Source organism: Hippocampus bargibanti, linkage group LG04 (assembly GCF_051943395.1).
Source record: "Hippocampus bargibanti isolate YZ-2025 linkage group LG04, ASM5194339v1, whole genome shotgun sequence".
Taxonomy (NCBI): domain Eukaryota; kingdom Metazoa; phylum Chordata; class Actinopteri; order Syngnathiformes; family Syngnathidae; genus Hippocampus; species Hippocampus bargibanti.
Window position 1 is genome coordinate 14,137,248 of NC_142737.1, and position 21,801 is coordinate 14,159,048.

At 41.5% G+C, this 21,801-nt stretch overlaps 1 protein-coding gene across 1 annotated transcript in view; it reads left to right on the forward strand.

Annotated features, from left to right (window-relative positions):
- Positions 1-21,801, forward strand: part of nipbla (NIPBL cohesin loading factor a) — a 41,424-nt gene that overhangs the window by 13,006 nt on the left and 6,617 nt on the right. The window contains exons 6-46 of the mRNA XM_088994186.1: positions 41-152; positions 2,536-2,699; positions 4,407-4,555; positions 4,804-4,894; positions 5,006-5,227; positions 5,299-5,550; positions 5,636-5,811; positions 7,496-7,709; positions 7,792-7,962; positions 8,710-8,883; positions 8,978-9,139; positions 9,222-9,322; positions 9,407-9,493; positions 9,856-10,087; positions 10,262-10,413; positions 11,401-11,481; positions 11,570-11,670; positions 11,749-11,878; positions 11,950-12,032; positions 12,265-12,397; positions 12,857-13,000; positions 13,065-13,151; positions 13,517-13,737; positions 13,832-13,934; positions 14,384-14,482; positions 14,567-14,713; positions 15,416-15,550; positions 15,641-15,793; positions 15,876-15,988; positions 16,167-16,293; positions 16,396-16,536; positions 16,989-17,082; positions 17,168-17,322; positions 18,341-18,431; positions 18,926-19,099; positions 19,184-19,374; positions 19,463-19,570; positions 19,692-19,892; positions 19,975-20,121; positions 20,450-20,808; positions 20,893-21,067. Coding sequence (XP_088850312.1) covers positions 41-152; positions 2,536-2,699; positions 4,407-4,555; positions 4,804-4,894; positions 5,006-5,227; positions 5,299-5,550; positions 5,636-5,811; positions 7,496-7,709; positions 7,792-7,962; positions 8,710-8,883; positions 8,978-9,139; positions 9,222-9,322; positions 9,407-9,493; positions 9,856-10,087; positions 10,262-10,413; positions 11,401-11,481; positions 11,570-11,670; positions 11,749-11,878; positions 11,950-12,032; positions 12,265-12,397; positions 12,857-13,000; positions 13,065-13,151; positions 13,517-13,737; positions 13,832-13,934; positions 14,384-14,482; positions 14,567-14,713; positions 15,416-15,550; positions 15,641-15,793; positions 15,876-15,988; positions 16,167-16,293; positions 16,396-16,536; positions 16,989-17,082; positions 17,168-17,322; positions 18,341-18,431; positions 18,926-19,099; positions 19,184-19,374; positions 19,463-19,570; positions 19,692-19,892; positions 19,975-20,121; positions 20,450-20,808; positions 20,893-21,067 — 6,152 coding nt within the window. The remainder of the gene's footprint in view (positions 1-40; positions 153-2,535; positions 2,700-4,406; positions 4,556-4,803; positions 4,895-5,005; positions 5,228-5,298; positions 5,551-5,635; positions 5,812-7,495; positions 7,710-7,791; positions 7,963-8,709; positions 8,884-8,977; positions 9,140-9,221; positions 9,323-9,406; positions 9,494-9,855; positions 10,088-10,261; positions 10,414-11,400; positions 11,482-11,569; positions 11,671-11,748; positions 11,879-11,949; positions 12,033-12,264; positions 12,398-12,856; positions 13,001-13,064; positions 13,152-13,516; positions 13,738-13,831; positions 13,935-14,383; positions 14,483-14,566; positions 14,714-15,415; positions 15,551-15,640; positions 15,794-15,875; positions 15,989-16,166; positions 16,294-16,395; positions 16,537-16,988; positions 17,083-17,167; positions 17,323-18,340; positions 18,432-18,925; positions 19,100-19,183; positions 19,375-19,462; positions 19,571-19,691; positions 19,893-19,974; positions 20,122-20,449; positions 20,809-20,892; positions 21,068-21,801) is intronic.

The window sequence follows — 21,801 nt, forward strand, 5'->3', positions numbered from 1 at the left end:
TATTCCCCCTCTGAATGATTTCTCCTCTCTCCTTGAACAGATGTTATGCAGCAGCCGATGGTACAGCAGTATAAGATCACCCAAAATTCCATGCATAGTCCGGCTCAGTCGGCAAACTTTCAACCGGCAGCAATTTCTCCCAATCCTTCAAGGTAAATTAGAACATACAATGATCTCATCAACCACTTGAAAGGGAATACCAATCGTTCAATACCAACAATAAATTCACAATTTGATTTGCTTGGAATTCAAAATGGCAGCTGCAGTGCATGATTGATCTTTTCAGAAACATCGTCCCAGAGTCTAGACTCTTGAGAATCATCAGTATCAACCCCGAATATCTTTTCTTTTTTGTAATTTTCATTTTTAATGTTCTCCCACATTCCAAAAACATGCATAGAAGGCTGATTGAATACTCCAAATTGTCCCAAGGTGTGAGCAGTGTCTGAAACTCATGACAAAAAGTTAGTGGACACCCGGGCAGACAACTCTGAAAAGTTGCTAGCCCGGCCATAAAGTTGCCTGCCCCATTTTTCATAACTTAAATCACATAAAGATGTCTAATCGCCAAAAAAAGTAAAAACATTGTTGGATTGGATTGGATTTGCCTTGATTAGTCTCGCAGTGGAGAAATGTACATTTCACAGCAGCAAAGTTATGAAAGGAATGAAAGTAGAAAAACAAAATACATGAGTTCCTGGAAAGGCAGCCACTCTCGCGGCGCCGTCTTGAAGTCAAAAGAACAACAACAACAAAAAAAGCCAAAACGAACATTCGTTTGGCAATTTGCATACTAGGCACCGGCAGCCAATCAGAAACCTGCTTCAGACTACACCCTGACTGAAAAGTGTACTTGAAAGTTTTGAAAGCCGCTGAGAAAGAGGAGTCTGCGTGGCTCATTGAATAAAACAAACATTTGATTTGAAAAAAATCGCTTTTTTTTCTTCAAGTTGTTGACGCCCATCCTCGCCGAGACGTTTTGAAAGTTGTACGCCCGATGTAAAAGTTCTACGCCCCGGGCCACAGGGCAGACGCTAGCTCAAACACTGGTGTGAGTGTGAACATGGGTGGTTTATCTGTGTGTGCTTTCCAATTGGTTGGCAACCCATTCAGGGTGTCCCCCGCCTCGTGCCCGAAGACGGCTGGGATAGGCTTCAGCATAGCGCCGCGACCCTAATGAGTCGGTCTGGAAAGTGGATAGATAGATGTTTTTAATCGATGCATTGTGCATTTTCACAATTAAAAAAGTTCTTATGTGCAAAACAAACAAAACTGACATGCTCTCATCATATACCCCATGGTTTGACCTTTTTTAATACACACAATTTTTCTATCCTGCCGAAATCAATACTGTTGGTGTGTATTGCAAGAACCTCACCACGTATACTCTTTGGGGAATCAGGAGCCAGAGTTTGAGACTGTTAAAATACTTGTAGTAGCAAAACCCGGTGTGGGGAAGGGAGCTCCTGTAATGAAAATAAAACAGGTTGTATTTTGGGGGGCAGCACTTCATATACTACATGTATAGGTAGCACATAGTTCAAATTCAAGTCACCTTTATTGTCAAATGTGCTTGATGTGTCCTTGGGGGGGGGGGGGGGTGGCTTTACTCTTGCTCCACATGTTTGTCAATTTCGGATGATGAGGATGTTGGCTTTCCAAATAGAGGCATGGGATGATGAATGGTATCTTTGAAGGGTTTATTTGTAGAGTATTGCAGGCACCCGCGGTTTATTGACAATGGCTGCGGATCACGAGTGCAAAGCAGCAAGGGATTCACAACATATTTGTGTCATGAGAAGGGTGATACCAAAACTTTTGGTATGGCATCAGGACTGTCATTTCTCCTGAACCGATTCTTAGCGTGCATCAACTTGCACATTCCTCTGCCTAACTGATGAGTGGGTGTGATTTCAAGGACATATAGTTTCACAGCTGGCATTATAAAGTTACAATTGCACGACTAAATATGAACAGGATACACACTTCATGTGCAACATACAGCACAGATGAAATGTCTTTGCTCTCAACACCGCTGCGGATGCCCATGCCACCATCAACTAAACAGTTAACATAAAATGACAAAATAACACAAGACAGACAGCCATGCGATCTTTGCCAATTTATCTGTTTACACATTGTTTGAAGCAGTTATGGATGAAAGAGGAGAGAATTAGGTAGCCTTTCACCAGCGGATCAAAAATGGCATACATAGACACAACCCAAAACGTGTATGATATAAACGAGAAGGTGCAGATGGGTTACTGATTTTCTAAACGCCTTCAATTTTTCCAAGAGCTGACCATGCGCCTTATAATCAATTCACCTTATATATGGAAAAAGTTTGAAAATATGTCATTCATTGAAGGCACGCCTTATAATCAGGTTCACTTTATAGTACGGAAAATACGATATTTGTATACACGTCAATAATTCCCCCTTTGGAATAAATCGTTAACTGAAACTGAAATATGTATTTGATATTCCCTTTAATTCTCTTGCTCAATTTTATGCTGTGGCCCTCTTCCGTTTTAGCCGTTTCGTGCCCCCACAGACAGGCTCTAGTAGTCGATACTTGGGCCAGCAAAACAGCCCGGTTCCCAGCCCCTACACGCCCCAAAGCCCCGCCCCTGGTTACATCCAGCAGTACCCCCACCAACAACCACCCAGCTACAACCAGCATCAACAGATACAGCAAGGTGAGTCGAACATCACTGTTATCACATTCTCTGAACCTCTGAACACGTTCCTCCAATTCTTTGTGATTTAATGAATATCCCTCACTCTCATTTCATATTTGCAGTAGTTAGACATGCACTCTGCCAGCACTGGCCCAAACGGTGCTGAGGGTGTGTTATTGTAATGCATCGTGTGAAAATCCATTGTGGTTTGTGACTTGGGCTCATTTGTGCCCCAAAATATGACATGCGGCACTGCACATTCCTCGTATGAAAGAAGCTGTCTCTGTGGCGTTTTAAGTAACTAAATACAGTAAAGTCTCGTTATATCGATATTCTTGGGAGTCAGAAAAAATATCGATATAACCGTACTATAGATATATCCGATCCTGCGCCGTACTGCATGAAGCGGGGGCAATAAATGGGGGATCTTTGATATGGCATGTCATTTTCTCATTGGGTTCATGGATTGCGTATCTAGCATGCTTTTGTACTGTAGTGAAGTGAAAAATAAACGGATGCATTAAATAAAGACATCATTTATTATTTTTATAACGCACTCTTGCAATCATGACTCTGAGTATCACTCGACATTGTTGCTGGCGTTCGTGGCGTTCTGGCCCAGCATGTACAAACATATGAAAAAGTGATTATTGCAAGCGATAAAGATATGTGAATACAACACAATTAAATACATGTATGGAAAACGAAAACTGCGACGTTTACATTACTTACCTTGATGAAGTATTCTGCGGCACGTCGAACTATTTCGCGATGGAGTTGCTTGTTGGATTGTCCTCCACAGCCGCGATTGCCTTGTACGTTGTTCGGATATCACAATTCTTATGTCTCCCCATGGTTGAAATTGGTGTCAAACAACTGTATACTTACTGTATAAGAAGACTACAGTATTGTGACGTTCTCGTCCTCTTTGATCCAGGTCCGAAGTTTATTTTATCCTTACTCTTCAACCACATTGATAAAGTATTTAACATTGACAAAGGATTTGCTCCTTGTTGGATTATCCTCAACAGCCACGATTGCCTTGTATTTCGTTCCAAGGTCACAATTCTTTCGTTTCGCCATGGTTGAAAATGGTAGAAAATGGTTTCTGCTACATTGCGCAAGACAAGCTGGTCACGTCACGTGACCAACGATGCGACCGATACAGATTTCGATAATGGTGGTACTGTATAGAAACCCCTAAACAAATATCGATTCACCTTAAGTATCTTTTGTATCGATATAAACCTAGCAAAATGGCCGGCGGGAGATGAAAAAGGGCACCGTAGTAACCGGATTATCGTAATAACCATGTATTGTACTAAACAGAACTAATTATACATAAAAAGACTAGGAATTTGCCGGGAAATGAAAATAGTATCGTAATAAGCAGTATTATCAATATAACCAACATTGATATAACGAGACTTTCCTGTATACATGAAAATTCACCTGATTTTAAAATTCATTGTGAGATAATAACTCATGTCTGCAAAGATGCAAAAAAACAATATCATGAAAAAAAAGTTTCCTTTAATATTACGTATTGTTCATTGCACAAGGAAATAGAAATAAAACGAGGTAAAAAAATAGTTTCCATTGGTGAAGTTAGTGAAACCATAAGAAATCTTTAATGCTGAAGCATCAACTTGCAACTGATGATTTTGCAGGGTAATAGTTAAGGATTTTACAACTCAATAATCTGATCTGTTTACTTTCTCAAAGTGTCTGTGGCCAGTCCAATGGTTCCGGGAAGTGTACGAAACATCCACGAAGGCAAGGTATCAGGGCAAATGGCCAACGTCGCTAACCACCACTCAGACAGGCACGGCACCGACGACTACTTGAACATTGTGCACCGGCTGGGCAGTGAGGTACAACCACTGTTATACACTTTTTCGTCCCGGTAGATATTTTGGAATCACCGGATGGAAAAAGTACTGTTTTTCAAGACTATAAACTATTTAACGTTTTATAAATTTATACATATGATGCATTTTTATTCGAAAATATGATCCGCGTTTGTGGTTATATGTGTTTGTGTCTAAAACAGATAGTTTTCTTGTTAAACCCCTTTGACCAACTGGAAATGTTTAAATTCCCTTTTATGTGTTTAATTCAGGAGGGTGACTCTGCCTTGAGAAATCCATCATTCCCTCTGAGGTCGCCACAGTCTGGCTGCTCCCCAGCAGCGGGCGAAGGGACACCCAAACGTAAATAATTGTTTTCTTTAAGATCAGCATTGCATTCAGGTGGAATTCACGTTTCTTGCGTTTGTATGGGGTTCACTCTTTTTTTTTTTTTTTTGTCCCACCTCCTTACAGCAGGTTCTCGTCCTCCGCTGATTCTGCAGTCGCCACCACCATATGCGACGTCACCAGGGGATGGTGGACTCGACCAGAAACAGCAGCTCCTGCAGCGCAAGAAGATTCCCACTGTGAAAGAAGAGAAAGACATGTATGACATTGTTAGCTCGCCAAACAAGGACTCCACCAAACTCACGCTCAAGTTGTCCCGGGTCAAGTCGAATGAGTCTGATCCAGCGGGTATGTCAACACACACAAAGTCTGAACAGTATTTAATAAATTAGCAAATTAATCCGTGCCTGTTCCATCAGGTGACACCATGCCTGGCATGGACCACAACTCAGACAATATGGAGGCGGAACTTGGCTTCCAGCAGGTTCCTGTTCTCCAGCAGAACCTGGGAGCCCGCCATCAACAAGTCCTCCAGCAGCCCGGGGGTGCTCTTGGTCTCCAGCCATCAAGTTCCCCATATGACGAGGCCGAGCTTGATGCACTGGCTGAAATCGAGCGGATAGAGCGAGAGGCAGCAAGCGAGAAATGTTCAAAGGAAGTCCAAGATAAGGGTAAATAGAGGATCATTATTTTTATTTTATTTTTTAAGCACAAGAATGGAATCTATATGATGGGTTCATTCCTTTTTTTAAATAGACAAGCCACTGAAGAAAAGGAGGCAAGACTCATTTCCTTTGGAACCAGGTGCCGGGGGACCCGGTGGTCCCACTGGAGCACCAGGAAGTGGACCTGCGGGAGGGGGAAATGCTGGCAAACTGACCCCGCAAGAGGCAACAGCAGCTGGAAACGGTGCCAGTCGACCTCCCCTCATGGTGAGCATCAACCTCCAGCAGGCAGGTAGAGCTGACGGCCAGCTTGACCCCTGTCTGGCTGCCCCAGTCCCAGCCCTAGAAGCCCAACGCTGGCCCGAAGAACCGGCTAGTGGGCTCGCTGTCATAGAAGGTTATGACACCGCCTCGCGTTTGAAACCGGATGGACGACCAGAAGTCATCAAGAACAGGGTTGATAAACATGACGGCAGAGGAGACAGTCGGGAATCAGCCAAAGCCAGACAAGATGACAAGTCTTCAGACAGGCGTGTGGAGATGCCCAAGTTGTCAGGCCGAGGGGATCATGGACGGGACAGGGAGGGGGAATCTGACAAAGATAGGATGCATCGAAGCGAAACCAGAAACACCCGTTTGAGAAGTGACCAAGACAGGTCTGGCTTTCAGGTAACCTCTGCCAGAGAGCCTGGTCGGAGCAGCCATAGGCAAGATGTTCTTAAGCCCACTGTCGTTCCCTCCGACACTAAGTTTCCAGATTCTTTTCCCGCTCACCTCCTGGGAGGACAAAGTGGCACACTGAAGAACTTCCAGATCCCTAAGGTGATCTGGATCGACCCAAACAGCAAAAACCTCCAACCATTCAGTTGTCACTGCCTGCAGTTCCACTGAATCATGCCACCATTCTTTCTTGTTTTCACATTAGTCTTCCCATTTTCAATTGTTTGGTTTGGTTTGTATTGAGGTTTATTTTTTAGCACATTAATCCGCCTAAACAATTTTTGAAGTAGATGTTTTTGTTCTTTTTATACATTGAGCATCCCCTGTAGAGTTATGAGCAACAATGCACAAATCTTAAATACTCCACTGCAGTTTCTCCGATGTCAGCTGAACAACACCCTATGGCCCATTGACCGCACTTGTCTTTTTCCAATCTCCACTTTTTGTCTTAACACTAATGTTGGACTGGAGTATTTCTTTAAGCATTTGTTACTAGGACTATACTGAAAACTAACATTATATTTCCTTAATTCATCAGTATGCACCATTAACACTCGAGCTTTGCAATATGGACGACATTGAATCCCCTTGTAACTGTAATTTTCCACGCCGATTATATAAATGATATGAGAGCGATTAATATTTTTCCTTAAAATTACATTTAAGTGAATTATTTGTGATGTTTTCTGTTTATTAATGCAACCAGTGTTTTATTTACACCATATAATTAACTGCAGAAAAAATATCCTGTGATTGTAAAGTGTCCTTCAGAGTTTTGAAAGGCGCTGATAAATGAAATGTATTATTATTATTATTAACTGAATACAAGACGAAAATACAATGAAACATAACAATTCGATGACAAAATATATACCGTTAAAAATAGCTAGTTGTACAACCACTTTTCAAGGAGTACAAAAAAGTTCAAAGAATTCCAATAAATTCTACAGGGTGCTTCCAGTAAAATTCAAGTATCTTTTCAAAGTATCAGAGGATGAGAAATTACAGGATTTGCTCAGTAGCGACAAGGTTAATCTGAGGATATAAATGACAGATGATTAGAAGCTACAATAGATGTTTTATATCGCATCGACAATATATTTCAATCTATTGCACGGCTCTAATTTACACTGCACCATTTCATATATTTTACATTCCGAATTAACTGTTTTTTAACTTTAAATTGCAGGCCAACACTGTATAGGATCCCTAACTAATTTTCTTCTTTCAGATCAAACGCGACAAGTATTGTGATGTTCCAACCAAAAGCCACGGATGGGGCCAGCCCAAGGTGAAATTGGAGCGGCTAGGTCTGGTGCAGAACTTTGAGATGAGGCCCAAGCCTGTTGTGGTCTTGAAAAAGCTCTCAGTTGACCAGATCCAAAGAATCATTCGTCACAGCAAATCCGGAAAGAACCGATTTTCCTCTGGCAAATATGGCAAAAGTATCTACCACGATGAATATAGCCATTGGTCCTATATATTCATCTTATATTGCATCTAATGAGATTTGGTCTTCTGTTTTAGGTGGCATGGACCCAGCAGTTTTGAAGGAACTTCCCCCAGAGTTGCTTGAAGAGATTGAGTCAACCATGCCCCTCTGTGAACGAGTCAAGATGAACAAGAGGAAACGGAGTACAATCAATGAAAAGCCCAAATACGCGGAGGTCAGCTCGGATGATGATGCTAACGGAGAATGTGAGTCAACCGTTTGTATTCTTGTTCTTTGAAAGCATAGTCGCTGTATGTCAAATCATCTTTCGAGGATTGTTTGGTGTCCTCAAATTGTCGCTGCCCCTCTTTCAGACATCTACCCTAATTTGTCTGCAGGTAAGTCTGTCTTCCCTTTGAGGCAAAAATTTAGCACTTTTAGCAGACAATTCAGACAGTAACTAGGTGTCTTCGGTGTAAATAAAAAAAAAAAAGATCATGAATGACTACACCTAACTTAAAACACTGCTTGAAATCACTCCGTTCTGGAGGGGGCCCCTTCTCTGTTTTGCAGTACTCTTTTGCACCGTACTCCCCTGTACTGTAGGACTAAAGTTGTGTGTGCTCTTTCTTTTCTTAGGAACATGTTATCGAGGGCATTTTCACTTGATACTGAATTGTCGACGAGGCCCATATGTGTCTTTGTCTGCCTGTCTGCCACTCTGTTCACTGCCTGCCCCATAAAACAAAATATAAGAATGTGTCATGAAATTATGATTATTGATCAATTTGACGAGATATTTATTGAAGGTGTGCCTTATATATTGGAAAAAGTTTGAAAATACATCATTCATTGGGGGTGTGCTTCTGATTATTTGGTGACTGACTATAAGCGAAGAAAAACTATTTTTTTTCCCCACTCAGCTGAAAACCACTTGTTTGGCACCAATTTCCGATCGTATGATTGGATCTTGACATCCCTTGTCTAAAATAGATGTTCTTGAATATCCATAGCAGCAAGGAAGCGCCAGCGGCGAGACAAAGATAGGACATGGGACTTTGAGGAAAGGGAGCGACGAGTCTCAGGCGAACATCGTAGAAGTGGTTTGAAAGAAGGCCGGAAAGGCCTGGGTAGCCGTTACCGGGACTCTTCTGAAGATGAATCGCCGCCTCCCAGCATGAGCGATGGTCTGTTTTCACATTCGTCATGTTTTTTTCACTCTTTTGGCTTGGCTTTTTTGTCTTTGCTTCATGAAACCGAATAACAATTCTCCTTGCTCAGTTGCCAGGAAATTAAAAATGAAGGAGAAGCAGAAGAAGCGGAAAGCGTACGAACCTAAGCTCACACAAGAGGAGCTGATGGACTCGTCCACATTCAAGCGGTTTTTAACAAGCATAGACAACATTCTGGAGAACCTGGAGGATGTTGATTTCACCAACATGGGTAAAGTATCACAGTGATATCAATGTGCCGGAGAACCTCCTCTTGAATTTGCGCTTACTTATTGGGTTGTTTCCGGCAGCAGATGATGATGAGATACCTCAGGAATTGCTACTTCGGAAACACCAATTACACGAGCTGGGTAGTGAATCAGCCAAAATCAAAGCCATGGGCATCACTGGCAGGGTAATCATATATTTAGTTCATTTGAGATACTTGTTGGTGAATCATTGTTTTATTTTCTAAATTTTTCTCACCCTCTTCATTCAGATCCCATCAGACAAGCTAGTGAAGCTGCTCAACATACTAGAAAAGAATATCCAGGATGGAGCCAAGCTCTCCACCATGATCAACCACGTGAGCCTCTACTTCCTAGACTTCCATTGTACTACTGTATTGCCGCCACATGAATTGATAACCCAGTTTGTCGCTGGTGGCCTCAAATAGACAGAAAATTACACTTGGTTAAGTTAGGACTGCACAGAGATGGCCAAAATGAAAATCACAATTGTTTTGAGAAATTTTAGTGCTTATCTAAACCTAAGCAAGCCCGCATCCAACTACACTGAATTATTGATACATTGATGTGAAAGAAATGCCTGATACTGTTTGCAGCTCAGTAAACAGCTGCTTTTGAGGACACAGTTTAAACACTAGACTCATGATTTGCGGTAAAAAAAAAAAAAAAAAAAAAAACTGATTTCCATTTGGAATGTCAGGACCATGACGCCGAGGATGAGGAGAGGTTGTGGAGAGACCTCATCATGGAGCGAGTGACCAAGTCGGCCGACGCCTGTCTCACGGCCCTCAACATCATGACGTCTGCGCACATGCCGAAGGCTGTCTATATTGAGGATGTCATAGAGCGGTTGTTGCAATACACCAAGTTCCATCTGCAGAACACACTCTACCCTCAGTATGACCCCGTCTACAGGGTGGACCCGCATGGAGGTGAGGATTGAACAGTCATCAGAAAATGATGCCATTTAATGTTGCAGTCCGGCGAGCGCAATCGCCATGTCATTTGACATCTACCTGCCTACCTACCTTTCTACCATTCTACCTATCTGTGTATATTCTCATTTATTTATACAAATTTGTTGATCTATCTAATTTTTCATCTAGGTGCCTTGTTAAGCTCCAAGGCGAAACGTGCCAAATGCTCCACACATAAGCAACGTGTCATCATCATGCTGTACAACAAAGTGTGTGATGTTGTAAGCAACATCTCTGAGCTGCTTAAGATCCAATTGCTCACCGACACCACCATCCTGCAGGTGAAAAGATAAATTGTACTTTGTTGTCCGGGTACATACAATGCAAAGCATTCAAGGGACATTCAAAACGAAATTAGATGACTTCACACAACCCTGCAATGTATTTTTAATGCGTAATTTGTGATATTTCATTGGTGAGTGCGCTCTGCTTTGTCCACCTCTGTCATGGAAAATCCGCAACTCTCCCCCTGTCGCAGGCTCCCACTTTAAAAAGACGTGCTTCGGAACCAAAACAATACTGATTTTGACATTAATTCATCAGTGCTCTATCATACTAATTTATATTAGTCCATACTACTCAAAAAGACCCATCCCTACTGGTATGCGCACCTCATGTATTTATAAGTGCAAATGCATGTTCAGTCTATGCATTTAAATTGAGTTTACATGCAAAATAATCACTGGATTCATGACACGTACGTTAGCACAACTACATACATGGAGGGGTCTGAATTCATTCTAAATGACATGTGCCTGTAGCATACTAATTTACATAAACCACACTCTTTTTTTTCTAAAAGGGCATCCATTTGATGCATCTCAGCCACTATGCATAGGTAACACTACTGTAAGCCATTGACACTTTAGCGTAGATAACTACCCCATCATTATTCTATTTTCAAGAGGTTGTGGGGCAGAAAGAGTCTTGAACACACCTGACACTACATAAAATTACCACTCATTTTTTTATAAAATGCGAATATAGTTGTGAATACTTAATGAAGGATAATAATAATAATACATTTTTTGAAAGCGCTTTCCACAGTACTCACTCTACAACAAGAATTAAGATACACAGTACACAAGAAAAATATACAGTTTATAACAAAGATAAATAGCAATTTCAAAATGCACAAATATAAAGACAAAAAAAACAAAGCAAAAAATGAGTACAATAAAAAGTTATTCTTACATTGTATACATAGTACTTTTTCCTCTCTTTATATTTTGTTTGTCCCCCCCCAACCTCATTCCCCACGCCCTCAGGTTTCGTCAATGGGAATCACTCCATTTTTTGTGGAAAATGTCAGTGAGCTGCAGCTGTGTGCGATTAAACTAGTTACAGCGGTAAGTATTCTGACATTCATCCCCACGACTGTCTGCAGTTCTTAGGGGTAAATGTGAGACACCATACTTGAATATTTTGTCCCTCCAGGTGTTCTCACGCTACGAGAAGCACCGGCAGCTCATTCTGGAGGAGATCTTTACGTCATTGGCGAGGCTGCCCACCAGCAAACGCTCCCTCAGGAACTTTCGGTATGATAAATTACATTGAGAGTAAGACCGAACAGCTATGTTAGGCTGTGATACTGATCCTCGCCATGCTCTATCAAGGTTGAACAGCTCCGATCAGGATGGTGAACCCATGTACATTCAAATGGTGACCGCCTTGGTGTTGCAGCTCATCCAATGCGTAGTCCACCTCCCCAATGACAAAGACACTTTGGAGGAGCATGACAGCAAGGTTGGAGAAATTACATGCACTTCTATGCCCTCTCTATGTAGTACATATATGTTCATTGTGTTTATTTTCAGGTGGACCAAGACGTGTTGATAACCAACTCATATGAGACGGCAATGAGAACAGCGCAGAATTTCCTTTCTGTATTCCTCAAAAAGTAAACAAACTCCTCTTCTATGTTTTTGGTTAAAATACCAATATTTCTGTTCAAAATTACAGCGTAACCTTCAAAGTGGAATTGAATCCATTCTGTAATCCTGGCTGATTTTTATCAACAATTATTAACAATGCCCCAATCACACTTATTTGGCACCCGAGTAGGACTCTGGTCTTATGGATCTGCCCATACAGAATTGTGTCTTAGTGTTTTTCCCCATATTCACCCTCAGATGTGGCAGTAAGCAAGGAGAGGAAGATTATCGGCCTTTGTTTGAGAATTTTGTTCAGGACCTGCTCTCCACGGTTAACAAACCAGAGTGGCCCGCCGCCGAGCTGCTACTCAGTCTGCTCGGCAGACTCCTGGTTAGTGTCATCCAGCTCATTTGTTGGCTAAATGATTTTGACTGTACTTGTTCGTGTTATTATTGAATAATGGCATGACATGTGGTCTAAAATTGTCTGCTGTGTCTCATGTCCAGATGCACACATTATTTGGCAACTATACAGTAATTTTGCATCTTACTTATGAAGTGCTGTCTCTATCGGGGAAATATGCTGTTCGTTTCACACACACTTTTTAGACGAGGGACTTTGAAAAAGTAGCCACTCCCTCAAAGATTGTCAGGGTGAACTTCGTCTCGGCCACCCCTGCCCCTCCTACTTCAGTGGGGCTTAAAAAAGTGGGGGTTTTGTTGTGTGCTGTAATTTTTGACAATTGTAGCATTTCGAAAAAAAGAATGCCTCAGATAATTTTCCTATTTTTCCTTGCTCTCTGCTACAAAATATCATTAGCCTGCAAACATTGTGTTTGATTTACACCAGGTGCACCAGTTCAGCAACAAGCAGACTGAGATGGCACTCAGAGTGGCGTCTCTTGACTACCTCGGTACCGTAGCTTCCCGCTTGAGGAAGGACGCAGTCACCAGCAAGATGGACCAGCGGTCGATTGATCGTATTCTGCAACAGGTTCAACAATTCAATATGTTATTTTGCTGAAAGATCAATATTTATCCCTGTGATATTTCTGCAGTCTCAGGATGGGGATGAAACTCAGCAGCTGCAAAAGGCTCTACTGGACTATTTAGAAGAGAATGCTGATACTGATGCCTCCCTAGTGGTAAGTTTTGGTTTAAACAAAACATTTCTTAAAAAAATATATAAAAGAAAACAAAAACTTTTTTCGTCGAAATATTACAAACAACTGCCCATAATGACAACTTGAAAGTCTACACTGGCCAAGAAACAGTCTCTGTCTGAGCTTCAGCGGGCCTCTGGCAAGAGCTGAACCTTATAGAATGAAACCTATATATGGAGCACTACACCAATCAGGCCTGTGTTGTAGGGACACTCCTTAGTAAAAGGCAAATGGCTAATGTGACAAAGGTTGAACTCTTTGGCATAGATGCAAGTTATCAAGTTAGGACAAAACCAGTAATATCTATAAAAAAAAGAAGAGAAATTAAGGCAGACTTTGATTTGTAGTTCGCAAGAAAGTTCTACATCGCACAATGGTTCCGGGATTCCACAACGGAGGCGGAGAAGTCCATGCGAAATCAGAACCCGAAGGACGACGATTCTTCAGATGGTCCGCAACATGCCAAGGAAATGGAAACCACGGGTGAGATCATGCAGCGCGCTGAGAAGCGCAAGAAGTTCCTGCGCAATATCATCAAAACCACACCAGCTCATTTTGCCATGCTGAAGTAAGCACACATCTCACCGGAATGGCTGTGATGTGATTGGGTATCTTCTTTGCAGCATCTTAGTCTTGTAATGTTTTGTGTTCTTTCCTCCAAGGATGAACTCCGACACTGTGGACTATGAGGACTCCTGTCTTATTGTGCGCTATTTGGCCTCTATGAGGCCGTTTGCACAAAGCTTTGATATTTATTTAACACAGGTAAACATTGAAAATTCATATCCTGTTTTCACCGTGTTTAAATTTAGCAGCCACTTCATGGTTAATAAAAGTAGTTTATATTGACCAAATTTGCTGATGATAATTATTCGGGGGGAACCGGGGGTAATGCATCATATTTATACTCCGTGTTGTGTATTTGGCTTAGAAAGGTTAATAGACCGAACAGCTAAAATGATTGAGTGAGTGGGCCTTTATTATAGTATGAAAAAAAATATATTAAATATTGACTATCATCATCTCTTCTTTGTAAGACTTGAAAAAAAGGTGCTTGCTGAGTTGCTGACACATAATCCTCACTTTGGGGTTTCGATTGTACAATATAAATGACTCATGTTCAGTTGAATGCATAATGGGCATTGAATGAACATATCTATTTTCTATTTTGTTTATTTGTATTGTTTTTTTCCTCTCCCTTGTTTCTGCCCCAGATATTGCGAGTCCTTGGAGAAAGTGCCATAGCCGTGAGGACTAAAGCCATGAAGTGTCTGTCGGAGGTGGTAGCCGTGGACCCCAGCATTCTAGCCAGGGTACTTGTCTGAAGACTACCTCCCCTTTGTACTGTCCTTCCCTTGTCATGCTGTAAAGTGACACAACTTTGTCTATCTGTGTAGTCCGACATGCAGCGCGGAGTTCACGGACGCTTGATGGACAATTCCACCAGTGTGAGAGAGGCAGCCGTGGAATTGCTGGGCAAGTTTGTGCTAAGCAGACCGCAGCTCACTGAGCAATACTACGACATGCTCATAGAGAGGATCCTGGTAAGTGTTGGATCACTCGATGTGTATTCCACTCTCCGAGAACGATATCGGTCACCGCAAAATCAGCAGGAATGATGAATGCGCTAATTTTTTGGGTCTGAAATTAAAATCACTTCAACAAGTTAAATTATTCAAAGAACAATAGTCGGAAACAGTCTATGAAAAAATATGACCCATTCATTCCAAAGATTTGGGCTACATCATGTCAAGCATAAACACCAACTCCGTTTAAATACAAAATAAATTAAAACAACTTTTTTTTTCCTGGGGGCACCAGCGCTTGTTTGATTGTTTTCATTTAGTTTTTTTTAAATCACACACACATATATGTCACTATCAAGAATTTCATTCTATGGGAAACAAATGTTAAATAAAAAACTGAGCCTTTTTGAAATGCAAAAATGTTTTGGTGCACGCCGAAAAAGAAAAAAAAAACCAGTACCACCATTGTAGCAAAATACATTTGCTTTGTTTCAAACGCATTACCTCCAAATCTCCTTCCGGGATCTGAAAGTGTCACATTGATAGTGTTATGCCTGTTGTCATGGAAATCAATCGGGTTCATGTGGAGTTCACCATCCACTGCAGTCCTACACTGCCACCTGGTGTTATAAAAATAATGTTCCAACACGCCACTCTTCAGTCACATCTTGTTTACAAAACCTGTCCGAGGGGTTTCATCAACCAATGTGTGCCCTTCAGGACACTGGTATCAGTGTAAGGAAGCGAGTGATTAAGATCCTGAGAGACATCTGTTTGGAGCAGCCCACCTTCAGCAAAATCACAGAGATGTGTGTCAGAATGATTCGCAGAGTCAATGATGAGGAAGGAATTAAGGTAAGCTCACTGCATGTTTTTTTATTGTGAATATTCTTTTGGAAATAAATCCATGCAATTCAAATCTTGATTATTTTTTTTCCCCCATAGAAATTAGTGAATGAAACATTTCAGAAATTATGGTTCACACCAACGCCAGCCCACGACAAGGAGACCATGACCAGAAAGATCCTTAACATTACTGATGTGGTTGCAGCCTGTCGAGACACCGGCTATGACTGGTTTGAGCAGCTTCTTTCTAATGTAAGTCTTGTGTCAATAGTTTGGCACGTTATAAAACCAATGTTGATATTCAGCACAACACCATCCGTCCCTTTGATGTTAGCTTCTCAAATCTGAGGAGGACGCGGCTTACAAACCTGCCAAAAAGGCCTGCGTTCAGCTGGTGGACAATCTTGTGGAGCACATATTAAAATACGAAGAGTCTCTCGCAGGCAAGTAAGCTCACTAAACCATAGAGATGATGAAAGGAAAATATAAAACAACATTGATTTAAGTCCACCCGGAAATGTCCATCAAATTCCAGCCTTTGTGAGCTCAAAGGCCTTCAACTTTGCCGAGACTGCTCTACATGCACTGAATGAATGTCAATATTTAATCTTTCTTATACAGAGAGCAAAGGTGTGAACTCCACCCGCTTAGTGGCCTGCATCACTACTTTGTATCTGTTCAGTAAGATCAGGGCCCAACTCATGGTAAAACACGCCATGACCATGCAGCCTTACCTCACCACCAAGTGTCACGTAAGTGTCCTTTTTGTCTCAGTACATCATCGGCTTATTAGCTCACTTTAACTGTAGTCAAAACCAATCGCACTTGTGTTTTTTTTTTGTTTTTTTTTGCAGACTGCCAACGACTTCATGGTCATTTGCAACGTGGCAAAGATGTTGGAGCTTGTTGTGCCTTTAATGGAGCACCCTAGTGAGACGTTCCTTGCCACGATAGAAGAGGACCTCATGAAGCTTATCATCAAATATGGCATGACGGTACGTTTAAGGAGACTTCACATTAATGCTCAGTCTTTCTACCCCTTTATTAATACACATAGTTTATGGGTACAGTACATCTAAAAATCTATACATTTTGGGAATTTTTAAAATAAATGTCTCATTTTAGAAAGTGAACCAATTTTTTTATTGCGATCAGCCGGCAGCCAGTGGACTGGTCCTAAGTCAATCATAGAGGGTGTATTTCTCTCTCTCTCTCTCTCTCTCTCTCTCTCTCTCTCTCTCTCTCTCTCTCTCTCTCTCTCTCTCTCTGTGTGTTTTAATCTTTGAAATCAGTATTTGCATAAAAACCCCCCTATATACTCTTGCTTGAAAACATGTGTTTATGTATATATCTTGGGAAGATGAGTCATGTCAAATTGCATAATTGTGGCACAGTGGATGGGAATTACTGCTCTGATGCTCGAGAACTGTGTTTCACTTTTGTATAGGTGGTGCAGCACTGTGTCAGCTGTCTGGGGGCTGTCGTCAACAAAGTGACACACAACTACAAGTTTGTCTGGGCCTGCTTCAACAAATTCTATGGTGAGATAACATTTCTCCATATGTAACGTTTCTGCTTTACTGCACTTCATAGCTCACCATTCCCCCCACTTTTTAAAAAAAATAGGTGCTCTTAGTAGGCAGAAAATCCAGCATCAAGAGGACCCAAACAGCACGACTTTGGCAGCAAACAAGGGTGTCATACTGAGATCTCTATTCACTGTGGGTGCCCTGGGTCGCCACTTTGATTTTGACCTGGAGGAGTTCAAGGGCCCAACCAAGGTAGCATATTGGTTTTCAACAGTTTCCAACTGTATCAGTCATATTTCTGTAATATGAGTTTATCAAAATACCTCAAATATTGGGAATTGTTGGAATAGCCTGATCACACACCCGTGTGGTACTGTGTGTAATGGGGCAATAATATTCAAGATGATCACCAATTTTTTCCTGATAGACTCACAAGAAGCATTTTGTTTGTATTTCCTTTTTTTTTGTTTATTAATGTTGACTTCAAACTCTTACACATTGCATCTTCTATGTAATGGTTTCCTCCTATGTTTTCATACATAGAGCTTAGACTGGCCGTCACGTTTTTTTTTGTTTACAAACAATGAACGATAAAGGCGATGACACAGTGCTGGTTAACCCTAACAGTTCTGATAATAGCCTGCTTTATATTTCCAGATATGCTCACTTATATTTTTATTAGCTGACAATAGTCACACGCTCTCCCACTAGCTGATGTACGCTCCTCTTTTTTGATTCAAGCACTTGCAAGTAAACACCCGAGTCGTGAATGATTGTTTGTCTCAATGTTCACTACGTTTGACCGCCAACTTAGCCAAACTCAAGTGAGATTGACTTCAACTCACTGAAGACTCTTATAAAAGACAAACGGTATAAAATAGGAAGTAATGACTCAACTCAAAAAAAGGCAACGTTTACAAGCTGACCTCCAACTTAGCCAAACTCAAGTCAGTTTGACTACAACTCACTGAAGACTCTTATAAAGGACAAACGATATAAAATAGGAAGTAGTGACTGAACGAAAAAAAGGCAACTTTTACAGGCTGCGAAAAAGATTCAAGAAAAGTGGAAGCTCTTGTGGCTTCAATAGGTGCAGCACCTTTATATTCTTTCCTCTGTTTTCACTTCCAAGAGGCGTAATGGTCATGTGTCTCAATACATTTCTCAACATAGTATCTGTCTGAATTTGCGCTGTCATTGTTTCCTCATATTGACGCATTTAGCATGGCAACATCATAAAAATGTAACTTTTTTTGGGGGGGGGTTGCAGGTTATTATCAAGGAGAAGGTTCTGGAGCTTCTTCTCTACTTCACCAAGCACGAGGACGAGGAAGTGAAGACCAAAGCTATCATTGGCTTAGGTGAGGTCAAAAACCTATAAGTATTAGATAGTTTTTGGGTTTTCAACAGTCCTGACATTTTTGCATTTAATGTTATGAAAAGCAAACAGGCATATTCATTTTCTGCAGTGTTTAGTTTTTCATTTGAATATTTTTCTTACCGTAATGGCTTGCAAGTCTTTTTCACACAAATCTTTTCTGTATTCCTGATAGTGTCGGTTCGTGGTAGACTGCACTACATTCCTAAATTTTAGGTGATGTCACCACCGCAGAAATGGAACTCTGTTGTAAACAGAGGGCTCCAATTATAAATGTGAAAAACAAAATTTAATTTGTTGGTTAAATTCTAAAAGTGAAAGTTATGACACATATTTTCCCTTGTTTAATGAGTATGTATATAATATGATTTTCACTTATTCTAATTAAACTAGATGAACTAGATAAACTAGATGAAGGCTCAATATCAACAAGCTTTAAATCTGTCATATCAAAATGCGGTTGCTCACATCATTCAGGCTTCCTCGTGATCATGCACCCCAGCCAAATGTTTGTACCTGAAGTAAAGACCTTGTACAACGGCATCCTGGCTGACAGTACCTCGTCCATTAACCTCAAACTCCACATCCTCAAAAACCTCCAAACATACCTACAAGAGGAGGACACAAGAATGCAGGAAGCTGACCGAGAATGTACGTTCCACAACCCAATGAAGTGCATAATGTGCCACATCAATGCTGTATTCTCTCATGGTGATGAAAACTATGTTTTTGTAGGGAAAAAGCTTTCTAAACAGGAAGATCTGAAGGAGATGGGGGACATCTCTTCCGGGATGAGTAGTTCCATTATGCAGCTTTACCTGAAGCAGGTTTTGGAGGCCTTCTTCCATACACAGTCCAACGTACGTCTCTATGCGCTCAACGTCATTGCGCTGACACTCAACCAGGGTCTCATCCATCCGGTGCAGGTAAGCCACTTATTGTGAGTTCTTTCCATTCTCACTCATATTTAAGGACAGTAGGAAAGAACATGTTAAATCGTAATTTGTGCATCAGTGCGTGCCGTACCTCATTGCCATGGGAACCGACCCAGAGCCCAGCATGAGGAACAAAGCCGATCAGCAACTTGTGGAAATCGACAAAAAGTACACAGGATTCATCCATGTGAGTTAACATGACAGTCATTCATACGTACAAGGCAGGAAGTTATCAGTTATCGTTTGAAATATTTCATACTCCATCAATATCGATTGCCTTTCATTTTTCCTGACTCAATCCTCAACAGATGAAGGCTGTGGCTGGGATGAAGATGTCATTCAACTTGCAGCAGTCCATCGCGATATCTCGGAAGACCATCGTTCGTGGTTTCAGGCAGGACGAGACACACTCTGCGCTCTGCTCCCATCTTTTCACCATGATCCGCACCAACCGGCAACACCGGAGGGCCTTCCTCATCTCGCTGCTAAACCTCTTCGATGACAGCGCCGTGAGTCTTGCTGACCTGAACGCTTCAACCTTAGTAATATGATCTTTTTTAAACATCGTCTTATCTCCTTTTCATTCCGCAGAAGACGGAGGTGAATATGTTGCTGTTCATAGCGGACAACCTAGCCTATTTCCCATTCCAGAGTCAGGAGGAGCCTCTCTTCATTATGCACCACATTGACATCTGCCTCTCAGTTTCTGGGAGCAATCTTCTTCAGACCTTTACAGAGGTAAGCGATAGATTCGGTTCCATGTTGACAAGTAGCTCCAAAAAGTAATTGTGGCAGCCAAAATTCAGTTGTGATAGTCTGCCACAGTTAAATGTATAGGTGGGAAAACACTGTTGTAATACTGTCCATTCTTTGTAGCCAATTACCCCTGTGGAATATAGTTTTGAAATCAGAACTGTGAAGTCAAAGATCATCACCGAAGGAATCGTTCAACTTTGATGATTAAAACTATTTATTGGTGATGATAAATCGTCACATTGTGGTTGTCTTTCCCCGTTGTGGGACCATTAAAGGCTTTCTGATTCCGATTCTGATTTCCTCTATTCAGCTTCTGTTAAAAGAGCCAAGGCGTAAAGAAAAGGTGAAGGAGGAGTGGAAGAGCACTTCAGATGGTGAGGATGATGATGATGAAAGAATGAACTGCAACTCCCCTGTGAGCGATGAGGGACACAACAGCGAAGACGACGACGTGGTGCCGCGGCCCAAAAAGCCCAGAAAACCAGTAGCTGACTCGGAAGAGTCAGAGTCGGACTTTGATGATTTGAATGTGGATGATACGGAGAGGGTCATGAGGCGTCTACCAGACAATCCTGCTAGCCTCTTAGACTTTACCAACTCTGTTCAAGGCATCTTGTTGCTGCTGGTCCTCAAACAGCATCTGAAGAACCAATACGGATTCTCAGACGGGTATGAACTGTAAGACTTATCCAGGTTCTGATCTTACAGAAGCGCTGTTTGTAACTCTTAATGTGTTTTTTACTCTTCCCTCAGCAAAATTCAAAAGTACTCGCCAACGGAGTCAGCTAAGATTTATGACAAGGCGGTGAACCGAAAAGTCAACGTTTATTTCCACCCGCGACAAACCCTTGACTTCATTTCCAACAACATGGCCCGCGCCACGTTGACGGAAGAAGTCAAGAGGCGTATCGTCAAGCAGTACCTTGATGTAAGTAATGATGGAAGTTTATCTGAAAGTAAATATTGGTAACCATGTCACAATATGTGCTCTGTAAAATACACGGACACCTGGTGCAGAATAGTTGCAACAATATAAATGTGTATTAACTCATTCACTGCCATTCCCAAATTGATTCGGGAATTGAAAAGCATGACATGGAGAGCCATTCCCGAATTTGTTCGGGTTTTGGTTTTTCTTGCAGAGCGGTGCCGATAAAGCGTGGGTCAGACCACTGGCAATGTATTTTCCCTTCCACATGGGGGCACATTTGCCTTTTGTACAGCCGCCCCCACCTGCTCCTCATATTACTCCAGTGTACTCAAATGTGGACACATTTTTGCACGTCTGGCCGTGAATGAGTTAAGATTAGGGTATTGCATTATTTAACAACGTATCAAATTACAATTCGTCCTATAGTATTTGTGCATCGGTAGAAATTGTTATTCCTGTACTTTCCGCACTATTAGGCGCACCTAATAGCCTTCAATTTTTTCAAAAGCTGACCATGCGCCTTTCTAATCCAGTGGACTTTACATAAATATATATTTTTTAAATATGTCATTCATTGAAGATGCACCTTTTAATGTGGTGCATTTTACATATGGATTTTTTTTAATACAGTAAAGTCTCGTTATATCGATATTCTCGGGAGTTAGAAAAAATGTCGATATAACCACACTGTCGATATATCCGTCCTGCGCCGAACTGCATTAAAGGGGGGG